Below are 12,749 nucleotides of genomic sequence, written 5' to 3'. Positions count from 1 at the left end.
ACATAGAGAGCGTTAAACTGCACGGAGGTAAATACAACAAGAAGATGAGAGACGAGACTTCAACAAACCTAAGAAAAGAAATGAGTAATTTATGCAGTCAATGAGCTATGTAGCTCTTTTTTAGAAGTGATCCGGCTATTACAAATGATAACGAAGTATCTTGTCACGTGGAAATGTATAGCAGCCCAAATACTTTAAATGCATTTTTATTCTAAATCAAGGAAAAAACCTGGAGTACAAGGAGAAAAGTCGACACGACTGTGGGTAGAGACAGAGACATGCAAACTCCAAATCTACAGGCGTCAGGGTCAGGATCGAACCCACGACTTCCTGTATACCAGGTGAGGTAGTTAACATCTCGCCACCGAGACACCCACTTCAGGCATTACCTGAAAACAAAATCCATGTCCGCAGCGCCGACGAGAAAGGCACTGCCCATTGAAAGATATGCTTCTGGCATTATTTTGCATTTGTTGCAAAAATCTATTTTTGTTGCTACATGCATCGCCACACACCATACAACAATCACGCGCGGAGCACGGTCCGACCCCGGGGCCAAAACATGTGCAAGAGACGCAATCGCTTGCTGGGGCCCGGCGAGCGTTTTACCTGCTGCACGTAGAAGTCGCTGGGACTGTTGATGTGGCTCAGCATGAGACAGAGCCACGCGAGGGGCTGGAGATTGCTGGGTGGAATGAAGGCTGGGCTACGACCGGGCCTGTGGTCTGGCACGCAGAGTGGCGCGGAGTCACACTGGAACCTGCTCGCAACAATAATAAATAATGCCATCACACAGAGGTTTTTGGCTTAGATCGAAATCTAAACAAAAAAATGTCTATAAGGCAATTAAACAGATGAGCATTAGCCCACCAACTGATAATTGCAATTTTTAATCTACACCAAAAAAATAACAAAACTCATCACAATCAATCTCCTTTAACATGTAGTAGGCATTCACGACAAATATTATGGATGAGGTTTTTTGGTTTTGGATGAGATGGCATAAAATGTAATATGCCATTAGACCCGCCACCACCACACGCCACTCAGCCAATTAGTAAGGTTTGTCATGTAAATAAAACGTGCCAATTAGTTACTAGTTCAGCACTAACCGGTTGTGTGTTGGAGAGTAAACCCACAACATTTACAATTCGGGTATTGTGATGTTTCGCCGGTAATTACAACAACCAGTCTCATCAGGCTACAGCCAAAGTTGTGGAGAAATCCTCCTCCTGTTGATCAGGAGGAAGACCGGGGGGGGGGGGGGGCGGGGGGCGGTTTATATATTTATATATAAATTGCAATTGTATATTAAAAAAAACCTCTCTTATGGATTCAATCTCCTGGCTTTCAAGTAACTGCTTTTCAATTGCAAACATTTTCCTGGTGGCGTTCAGGTGATGCTGACGGTGTTTTCAATGAAATAATAATAGCAGCTTAGTTGGGCACTGGAGCAGTGTCCCAGATAGTACAAGAACCCATTGATGAGATTTTTTTTTTATTTTAATAGTCTCTTGACTGTGATACTTAAATATGTTATGATTGTTAGTTTTAATGATAGCTTAGTAGCATTTATAGTGTGTGCTCTCCAGTTGTCAGGGTGAAAAGTGGGCAAAGTTTGACTCAATCATGGATAGCTAGCTCTACAAACTTAATGAACATGGTCGTCTTGTGGCGTGGTTCTCTGATCTAACACCGGTGGTAAGACAAGGCCATAAAGAAGGCTGTCTCTTGTGTAGGCCAATCTGTTTCACAGACAATGCATAGATTATCAAGGCCATGTTTGTTTGCATGTTCACCGCAAGTACGTGTAGTTAATGCAGAATTGATGTCTTGTAAAACGTATTTATTTGGTTTAACACGTAGGCTTTCGCGACCAATATTATTCATAATAAAGGTTTTTGGGTTAGATCGCGTTTATTTATAAATGTGTCGTAACCCTCCACCACTCGTACATCGGGCGAAAACAGTGTCAGATGGTGAGAGTCTAGTGAGAGAGATTAAACACGTTAAAGACGCACTACGACAGAATGGCTACAATAATGCTCAAATTAACAGAGCACTGAATGCCAAATCACGATCGCAAAGCAATACAACTGAAAGCGACCAGATTGTTAAAACAATAAAAATTCCATATATCTCAGGAGTAACTGACAAATTAGCCCGCGTTTTGCAAAAGCAAAACATTACAGTAAGATTTGGTACAGTACACAAAATTAAAAAACTAGTATCTTGCACTAAAGACGCATTACCTAAACTATCAACAGAAGGTGTATATCGGATTAATTGTTCATGTGGCAGCTGCTACATTGGGCAGACGGGACGTAACATCAGCGTAAGACTAAAAGAACATCAGAGAAATATTAAATTATCTCAAACACAACTGTCGGCAGTGGCAGAACATGCTTGTCAACAAGGACACTCAATTGATTTTGACAATGTTGCAGTGGTGTGTAAAACTAATTATTACTGGCAAAGACTAATTAGAGAATCCATTGAAATTGAGAGGAACAGGAATAACTTTAATCGCTCTGACAGCTACCGGCTTAGTGCGGCCTGGAAGCGTATTATTAAATAATACACATTACATTTTGATTTAAAGAATTACTAATCTACAACTCATTACTAATCATAACCAATGACTGATTACTAATCGATTATATAATTACATTACCCCCCCCCTCCGCCTCTAATCACTGCACCTGATGAGTTAAGTGATGACATCACCCTGCTGCTCTATATAAAACCGGGAGCAAGCGAGGGCTTTACCATTCTGGCGAATTGCCCGATGATGCTGGAAGTATTTACCAGAGAAACGTCGTACTCAAACTGTAAATGTGGATTAACTGTTCAACACACCGGTGGGCTGAAGTAGTGAATTATTTGTCTTTTGTCAACGTGACACTTTTTTTTTGCTGATTGGCCGTGTCGGGTGGTGGAGGGTTACGACGCATTTATAAATAAACGCGATCTAACCCAAAAACCTTTATTATGAGTATTTATTTGGTGTTTAAACATCTTAAAACCTCCTGTCTTATTGTCAGAAAGGGTAAAACCGATCATTTTTATTCATCATTTATAAGCATCTTAACTGTGTTTTTTACTGATAAAAAAGGGAGCTGCCATGTTAAAGCCACTGTCGAAGTGCTTACATCATCTATAGACAAAGGGAGCTGCCATGTTAAAGCTACTTTTTGCGTGTGCTTACATCCCCTATAGGCAAAGGGATCTGCCATATAAAGCCACTGTGTGCTTACATCTACATATACATAAAAGGGAAATTTGTGAATATGTGTGTCTGTTCGAAATGTTTAGCATACTTCCCGACATGCAACAAACTTGAAATTTGACATGTGGGCAATTTCCAGACTGTACACAATGCAAAAAGTATAAAAATAAGACTTTTGTATTTTTTTGGGGGGGGCACATTAATGGATATATTTTGCACAGCAAGTGAGCGGTGATGTCACATCTGTGATGTCACTCGCATGTGGCAGCGTTACGCTGTGTGCCTGCTGACGTCACGCATCCCCCCCCCACCCTCTGCGTAGGCCGTGTATTAATCCAAGACAAGAATCCAAGTCCTGGGCGAAGCCGGGTATTAAAACTAGTCCCCTATAAACAAAGGGAGCTGCCATATTAAAAAGTCAGTGTGTGCTTACATCCCCTACAAAGGGAGCTGCCATATTAAAAGTCACTGTCTGCATGTGCTTACATCCCCTATCAACTGTAACATGGGAGAGCATTACTCTACAATAATGACCGATTGCCATCTAACCCGTCTGCAAAACTTCCCTCTCTAGGCGCGCAACAATTTGTAATCCCCCAGACCTCGTGAATCTACCGGTCACAATCCACGCTATGTTTGAGGAATGAGCCCTTGCCATGTTTGTAATGTTGATTTGTACCATCAACCGTACCGTGTCCCATGTTGTATCACATTTGTATCGTCTGATTTTGATCTGTGCCATCTCATCCAACAGCGACTTATCGGTGCTACATCTTGCACGTTCTGACAATGAGCAGAATCGGCACAGAATCGAAATCTTTAGATTACTATTAGACAGCTATCTCTCGTCTTACGTGGAGGTCGTGTCCTTGAAAAACGGCAGAGAAACTCAAAATGACCTAAATTAAACATTTTCCCCACTAGAAAAAGAAAATGGTTGGTGTTAGGGAGAGCACGCTATCAAGCCTCACTCTTACATCTACATGTTTCACTGGTTACAGTAGGTACATATATTTACAAAACCTAAAGACATCAATTAAATAAAGAAAAAATAAACATATTAAAGTTTAAAAAAACTTTTAACACACAGTGAGATGCTTACCGGACATAATGATAGGCAAATGCGTGCACAAGACAAAGTTCACGCGGGACAAAGATCTTTAAAACGTCACGTGAGGAGCAGATGCTGACTGATGCTGATGTCCCGCACTTCTGGCTGTTGTCGTAATGCTGCTACCCCTTAGGCAGCATCGCTACCTAAACTTTTCTGCCCTGACTAACCATCAGCTGCTCACAGCGCATTCCAAACAGCGTGGGCCAAAGGCACTGAAGCGCGTTGTAAATTAATCTGACGTGCAAATTCCAAAATCGCGTGCGTAAAAAAACGTGAGGCGACTATACTAACCGCAATGCACGCATCATGAGCGTGACGCACATTAATTACACCAAGACGACACGCGAACATGTATCACACCACGCGTGCGCACAGCACCTGGCAAGCTCCAAGAAGACGAGGGCATCTCTGAGCGACACCGGGACGTCGTTCTCCACCTGGTTGTGCGGGGACTTCACGAGGTCCACGATGAACACATCGCCGGCTCTGGCGGCCACGACCATGTGGACAATCTGTCCCTGGAGCATCTCGGCAAACGCTTTGCTCGACTCTGCACTCCAACCCTGACCCTGGCGACGACAAAATCCCCGTGGCACAGAAAATGAATAAGCGGACAGAGCCAGACATAAAAAACACACGACGGGGGAAAAAAAAACGATGACACGCAAGACGGCAAACGTGACTTCGTTTTCCCCCCAATGTGCACATTATTACACAAAGTGTACATGTGTAGTGAGTCCAACTGAGTCACAGACGTTCCTTTTAGAGGCAACACCCAGCTAACTACACTATACAGGGGAGCTACTGCTACGAAGGGTCGGACCCTCACTCGGTCTCCGACCACATGGTCCCCCGTAGGACGGGGCGCTTCCAGCTTGAGACGCGGAACTTCCAGCTTGTAGAACGAAGAGACCCCGGTCCCTCTCAGGGACCCGACTTATATCCCTCTCCGGTTGGGGCCGCTCCGCCCTCGGCCCCACCCGCCTTCCCGAACAGTCTTATTCCCTCTCCATCCTTCTCAAGAATTCTCTCTCAGGACACGTGATCACCCCTTAGTCCCTCTGTATGGACATTCCGGATCACGTGTCTACGGGGTCAACCAGAGTGCCATGGCCCGGGGCAACCCTGCCCCTGGCTGACACTCCCCCCGCCTCCCCCACGGGGAAGCCCTCACCACACGCTGTGTGGTGCCCGCACTATCCCAGTGCTCACCAAGCCCCGCTAGGGCTGGTATTACACACAGCCACCCACACGGTGCTGTCCACGATGTAGGAACATCAAACAGCATGACCCTTCCGGGTCAGCACCATACAGTGACATCCCTGATGTCACTACACATGCAATAATACACCGATTGTGCTCGGCAGTATGCACTGTTACATGTACATTTCACCCTTTACAATGGAGAGAATATACTAATTAAAAAACTTCACAATTCAATATTTGTGATACAATTTAAACAAAAATCTGATTAAATTTTCAACTTTAGCCAAGTGGTTCCCCTCACCTCATCAATGTTTAACATCTTTCGAGAGAGCAATGCAGCTGGGCAATACACCCCCTTGGGCCCAGTTTCAACACTTAGCAGCCTAATAAGTTAGAGCGATCTTGCCTCTAAACAACGAGTTGTCATGACAAGGGGAAATGTACTGCAGCCAAATACTCTAAAATGTATGTCGATTCTAAACGTGGAAGGGAAAAACCTGTGGGCCTAGAGAAAGATCCACACAATCCACGGGTTGCGCAAACAAACTCTAAATATGCAGCAGGTGTCAGGGTCGGGAAAGGACCCACGACCTCCTGTATACCAGGCAAGGTAGATAACATCTCGATAGTCTCAGCCAGGTCAATGACTGCACACACATCAGCTGGGCAATACACCCCCTTGGGCCCAGTTTCAACACTTAGCAGCCTAATAAGTTAGAGCGATCTTGCCTCTAAACAACGAGTTGTCATGACAAGGGGAAATGTACTGCAGCCAAATACTCTAAAATGTATGTCGATTCTAAACGTGGAAGGGAAAAACCTGTGGGCCTAGAGAAAGATCCACACAATCCACGGGTTGCGCAAACAAACTCTAAATATGCAGCAGGTGTCAGGGTCGGGAAAGGACCCACGACCTCCTGTATACCAGGCAAGGTAGATAACATCTCGATAGTCTCAGCCAGGTCAATGACTGCACACACATCAGATTAAATCTTATTTCACACTTAAACGTTTGTCCAAATTCCAGCTCTGAGATGTAAACATTTTGGTTTGACACGCGAGATACACCGCTTGCAAGACATTAAAAGATGTGCCTTAAATGTGGGTGAAGGTCCAGAAACACTTCTCTGATGTATCCCGTCTGGAGCCATTCACTGACACAAAGTGATGCACTGCTAGCAACAGAACTCTGGAGAGGGCATCTCACTGCTCGGTGTTGACAGCGCAATTGGAACTGGGGAAAAACTAAAAAATAACGAAGCCATAAAGAACACACGCAGTTGATTTCCTGCAGTCGACTCCCCCGAATTAACCTGCAGGATGACACACGGCTGTCTCGGCCTACGTGAGGATTGTGGCGTGCAACTCACCGTGACGGTTGTAGTGCGCAACTCACCGTGATGACGATTGTGGCGTGCAACTCACCTTGACGACGGACGTGGCGTGAGTCACAGTGACACCAGTCATGGCGTCCTACTCACCATGACTACGATCGTGGTGCATGACTCACCATGATGACGATCGTGACGAGTCACCGTGAAGACGATGGTGGCTTGCGACTCACCGTGACGACGGTGGCGGCGTGTGACTCACCGCGACGAAGGGCACCACATCCTTGAGAGCACAGCGCACGGCGGCCGCTGGGACTTTCTCAAACAGATTCAGGAGCTCGTGGTCTGGACGACGAAGATGTGGCTGCAAATCCGAAACCGCGCACGCGGCATTCCTTCTGCTCTGCTTGAGCGCACGTTTACTGGAATACACGCGCACTTATTTTAACTGTCGATCATCACACAGATTCACATACATGTAGAGGTGCGACGAGTAATACGTCCATGGCAGATATAACAATACGGGATATCCATCCGTTTACGAACGTTTGGTTTACGGAATTTCGCGTGAACGCCAATTTACAAATTATGGATGCTTTTTCGATGAACAAAAACGGATTTCGGCATTTAAAAAAATGTCACTACGGCACGCACGCCGTGAGATCGGCAAACAATAATCCACCACCGTGTCCCTGCAACAGCAATGCATCCACATCACCTTGCCGGGCATTCCAACACGCAGCAGATCTTTTGCGAGTTCCCTGAAAAGGTGAATATTTGTATTTATTTATTCATTATTATTTAATCGCTTTAATAATGATGTTATTTATTATTTTCGTATCTTGAAACGCAATATCAGTGTGTTTTAGGCTATAAGTAGAGTTGTAATGGCCACATCCATAATTGTTAGTGTTAAACTAAAGGGAAAATAAGTTCCCAATTTACGAAATTTCGTTTTTATGCCATGTGTGTGTGCATTTGAAGAACGCATCCCTTCCGTAAATCGAGGGATACCTGTACAAGGCTGAGAGTGCATTTCACATTACTGTTGGGACAATGCTAGATCTCGGGTGGGTTTTAATATTTTGCTGCATCCATAAACTTTACAAAATTCCACCTGCCCCACAAATATGTAAAAAAACACCACATTTTATTTATAATAGAGTGCAATTAAATGTTTACAAATTGCTTTAAAAATGGCTCTCACCAGTGTTATACCAGAGAACGCCAAGAGGCGAACGGTACAAAGACTTTGAACTGTTCGTGAACAAGGCCACAAAGAAGGCCATCTATTTTGGTGTTTGAACTTAACACAAGTAAAAAGGTAAAATCTATTCTTATTTTTCATAATTTTGATCTTGGCTAAAAGGTGCCAAGGAGAAAAAAGCATCGAATAAAATACCAGCAAAGAGAAATTAACAAGACGGTCGGTAAAAAAGGAATGAATCCCAAAAAAATATTTTGAGGTTTTGGAGCTCATTAGGGCCACGGTCGGTTTAGGTATCACCCCACCGTTGGCCATGGCTGGAGATCAAACTCGAGATCTCAGTGATCATCACAGTCTACCCCCCGAAACACGGCTGACACCCCCGCAACGTGGATTACCCAACAGAGATATTGTAAAATAAAAAAACACCCTTAAGTGGAGAAATGCGGGAAATATCGGAGAGATCTGGAAAAAAGAAGCATGTGGATTATATTCTTGGTTCTTTCGGTAAAGTCACGTAGAAGGGAAATAATACAATAATAAAAATAAAACAATACAATTATCACGACGTTTTGATTGCAACACAAACAATCATCATCAGGTGTGAAAACCACAGCAAGAAAATTTGAAGTGGTGGTTTTTTCTTAACGTTAGCACCACGGACAGCAACTGACAGTTGTTCAGACAGACGAGTCCATCTATGCTCAGAACGGAGGAGGGGGGAGAGAAAGAGAATGGAATGCGGTCTGAAAGTCACCGTAAGCGTGAACACAATCAATTAAGACCCGAAATGGTTTATCAAATCCTTCCAATGATTTCTAAGCCAGAATTCATCTTCTCAGTTGAAATTGTCTGTGTTTGTATATGTGGATAGCCTCATGATCGAATCTCTCATGGTAGCCAGATGGCTTTCAGAGAACCTCTGTCTTGGGGAAGTCAATGTCATGTGAGCCTACTGAATTATAACAGTGATCTGCCACGGCCGAGGTGTTGGTCCTATCGTGTTTTAGGTCTGCTTTGTGTTCACGGATGCGGTCCGAGATGTGTCATTTGGTTTCTCCAATGTAACTGCTACCACAGAGGCAACTTAGTTTGTAGACGCCAGGGTACCGTATGTCTGGAATCACATCTTTTACAGACGGGACCAGATCACGGATTTTATGTACAGTGTTGAATCGGACATGTATCTTGTGTTTATTCAAGATTTTGGAGATCTTTTTGTGACCCCCGCAATGTAGGGTAAAGTGATGGTTTTGAATGGCTCCTCAAGAGGGTCCTTCTTCATGGTTGGAGTGATGGCCTTGAGAGCTTGGTGTACGTGCTTGAGTTCACTGGCAATGTGTTCCTGGTCGGAGATGCATTGGGCTCTATGGTGTAGAGTCTTGATGAGGGAAGTCCCTCTCAAGGCTAATGTTCTTCAAACTAAGTTGCCTCTGTGGTAGCAGTTACATTGGAGAAACCAAACGACATGTCTCGGACCGCATCGGTGAACACAAAGCAGACCTAAAACACGGTAGGACCAACACCTCAGCCGTGGCAGACCACTGTTATAATTCAGTGGGCTCACAAGACAGAGGTTCTCTGCAAGCCATCTGGCTACCATGAGAGATTCGTTCATGAGGCTATCCACATATACAAACACAGACAATTTCAACTGAGAAGATGGATTCTGGCTTAGCAATCATTGGAAGGATTTGATAAACCATTTTGGGTCTTAATTGTGTTCACACTTACGGTGACTTTCAGACCGCATTCCATTATCTTTCTCTCCCCCCTCCATTCCGAGCATAGATGGACTCGTACGTCTGAACAACCGCCAGATGCTGGCAGTGGTGCTAATGATAGGGAAAAAACGCCACTTTTTTCAAATTTTCTTGCTGTGGTTTTCACACCTGATGATTATTGCTTGTTGCAATCGAAATGTCCTGATAATTGTATTATTTCCCTTCTACGTGACCTTACCGAAAGGACCAAGAATATGAATCCCTGCAGTCACGAAAGCTTTAAATCATGTGGATTATGTCACCAAATTCGGCCACCAACTTCCCAAACGAAAGGTTACAGAGCATCGCTTGCCACAGGGCAATTTAAAAAATCATAAACAAATGCACGCACACACGCACACACGCACATCCAAAAGACGTTCTTATTTAGAATGACAATACCTTCTCACGTAAAACACTTCCGTTCTTCCTTCATCCACCAGGAAAACGTTCAGCCTGGTTACTTTGTCAATGGGGAATGATGACGCTCCCTGTGAAACCAAGGCCGGTTTGGACGACTGAGTGTCAGCGCTTGCTTGGGCTTCACCTTCCACTCCTGGGTGCCTGTCAGGTGCAGCAGCACAGTTGTCCTCGTGTTCCCAGCCGCATTCCAAGACACCGTCGATCATTTCCATTTCCTCCGAGCAGGTGAGCAGACCCGACACCACTCCAATTTTTTTGCTCGTTTCGCAGATTTCACGAGCACGTTCGGCGCTCTTCTCGGTGGAAAAGTTCCATTTGGCAACGTGGCCCTTTCCACGTGCGTCCGCGCGTTTGCCATCTGCATCCTCTCGCTTTTGCAAGCTCGTGATCGAGCCACATACGCCGGGGGATTTTGGATGTGTGCATTCAAGCAGAGAGAGGTAATCTGCCTCGACAAAACCACAGCCGCTTCTCTCGGCCACATGCAGCGTCTGCCCAGCAGTGCTGCCTCTCGCCTTCACAATGCCCTCATCGGCCACGTGCCCAGCTTCCACAGACGACGTCATTTCGGCTGCTGTCGCCACTCCGAGGACCGCGTCGTTTTCCGACTCCCGCTCGTCAAATACCCGCATTTTCAATGCGATGCTTCGTAAAAGCCCGAGGCTGGCCGTGCCCTCTCCCCCCTCCGCTTGCACAGAACCGCACAACTCCTCACCAGCCCGGATGGAAATTATTTTGACGCGGTGCCACTTATTGCTCACACAGCTCCGCATGCACAGAACCTCGCCTGCGAGAACGAAACGCCAATTAGTCTGTTGGTGGCCTACTCGGCGCAATAATTACAGGTCACAAGTTTACTTTTCAGAATTCCAATTTTGTTACGGATTTCTTTTTAAAAGTGTACACCAACAGAAGAAATACACACAGCGCTTTCAAACCTAATTCCTCCTGGCAAATCAAAAGCAGCAACAATTTAATCTTTGTGCCACATTTCATGATTTTTGTTATAACAAAATGTACATGACCGTCAAGCTATACAGTAGTCCCTCGGTCAACATTTTTAATCTGTTCCACGAAAACTGTTACTCGAATATAGGAATTACATGTTAAAAGTGTAGTGAGTCCAACTAAGTCGTAGACGTGGTCTTGGGAGCAACACTATTTTAGTAACTCAACATAACATAACACAACCTACACTTAGGCGTTGAGTGCCCATCTAGCCACGCTATGCCAGAACTAGACATGGTTCGCTATTCCGGCCCGGACCACAAGCTGGGTCCCGGACCACGTGGCTAGAGGCTTCTTTTACCCGACGTGGATCTTCATCACCAACAACCCCAAGAACCCCAAGCTCCTCACGGGACCCCCGTTATATCGGCCTGGGCTGGGGTTGGCTCCGCCCCTCGCCCCGCTCACCTTCTAGATCTCTCGAGCTCTTTCCCGAAGGCTCCCGAGAGCTCTTTTATACCACGTGACCCCCCCAGCGGCCCCCGTCCACCGGTGGCCCCCCCTCCAATATCATCCGGTCACGTGTCGGCAGGTCAACCAGCGTATCATGCCCCAACGTAACCCTGGCTGGCTGACACTCCCTCTAGCTCCCTCACCGGGAGCCCGCACCGCACACTGTATGTGGTGCCTCCGCGCTGACCAGCGCTCACAAAGCCCCGCTAGGGCTGGTACTACGCCCAGTAAGCGGGCTACACATAATGCCAACACATTATCCGCCGTGGCTTCGTAAGCCCGGCACCACAGTGACAATCACAGTCACTACAAAAGCATGAATCCATTCCACTGCTAAAACAGAAGTAATGTAAACAAAGCCAGTCGAGGTCTAAACGCTCATATGTGGTGTCGCCGACTGGCTGAGGGCATGGCTCAGTCCCTTTTACGAGCACTATGATTGGCCGAAATTGACGGCCGCGTACATAACGTAAACGTACCTTTAGTCACACTGTTAACGTTAGTCAAAATGTTAACGTTAATCAAAACAATGGGTCCCTATGTAAGGCAAGACATTAAGTGAAAAACCGTTAAGCGATGCCACTGTTGACCAAAGGAATACCGCACATCAATGTACAGTCTCTATTATGGTGGTGAGTGGCAACGGAGCAGTTTGTCTCGGTATTCTAGGGACCTACACGCATGCTGGGGTGACTCGGAACGCTCCAAGAGAACCAGCTCTAAGGTCAGATGTTGTTTAAGGTTTCTTGGACACAAAATGAGGGCGGGAAGGCTGTTGGATCCAAGGAAAGCAATGGGTCGCACCGCAGTGGAGTAGGCGCACGTGTCCCGTTAACTCGTTTACCTTCGCAGCGTTCAAGTTAAAATTCGATGGTTTGGGACGTGCGGTGAGAACGCGTTTTGCCGCGTTCGCTCTACGGATGTCAGATCTCAGGCAACGTGATAAAGCGGACACCATGGTAAATCGCACCACTGCATGCACATTCATGTCCTATCCACTCATTCGACAGCTGGG

At 45.7% G+C, this 12,749-nt stretch overlaps 1 protein-coding gene across 5 annotated transcripts in view; it reads right to left on the bottom strand.

Annotated features, from left to right (window-relative positions):
- The window catches only part of LOC116957289 (RING finger protein 17-like), a 126,342-nt gene that overhangs the window by 80,099 nt on the left and 33,494 nt on the right, over nucleotides 1-12,749 (bottom strand). For all 5 annotated transcript variants that reach the window (XM_032979346.2, XM_032979344.2, XM_032979342.2 and 2 more), the window contains exons 18-21: nucleotides 10,253-11,060; nucleotides 7,143-7,302; nucleotides 4,722-4,912; nucleotides 610-760 (exon numbers count right to left, since the gene is read on the bottom strand). In XM_032979346.2, coding sequence (XP_032835237.2) covers nucleotides 610-760; nucleotides 4,722-4,912; nucleotides 7,143-7,302; nucleotides 10,253-11,060 — 1,310 coding nt within the window. The remainder of the gene's footprint in view (nucleotides 1-609; nucleotides 761-4,721; nucleotides 4,913-7,142; nucleotides 7,303-10,252; nucleotides 11,061-12,749) is intronic.

Source organism: Petromyzon marinus, chromosome 72 (genome assembly GCF_048934315.1).
Source record: "Petromyzon marinus isolate PM22_M1 ecotype Great Lakes invasive population chromosome 72, UKy_Petmar_22M1.pri1.0, whole genome shotgun sequence".
NCBI lineage: Eukaryota > Metazoa > Chordata > Hyperoartia > Petromyzontiformes > Petromyzontidae > Petromyzon > Petromyzon marinus.
This window is presented reverse-complemented; position numbering and strand designations above follow the sequence as displayed.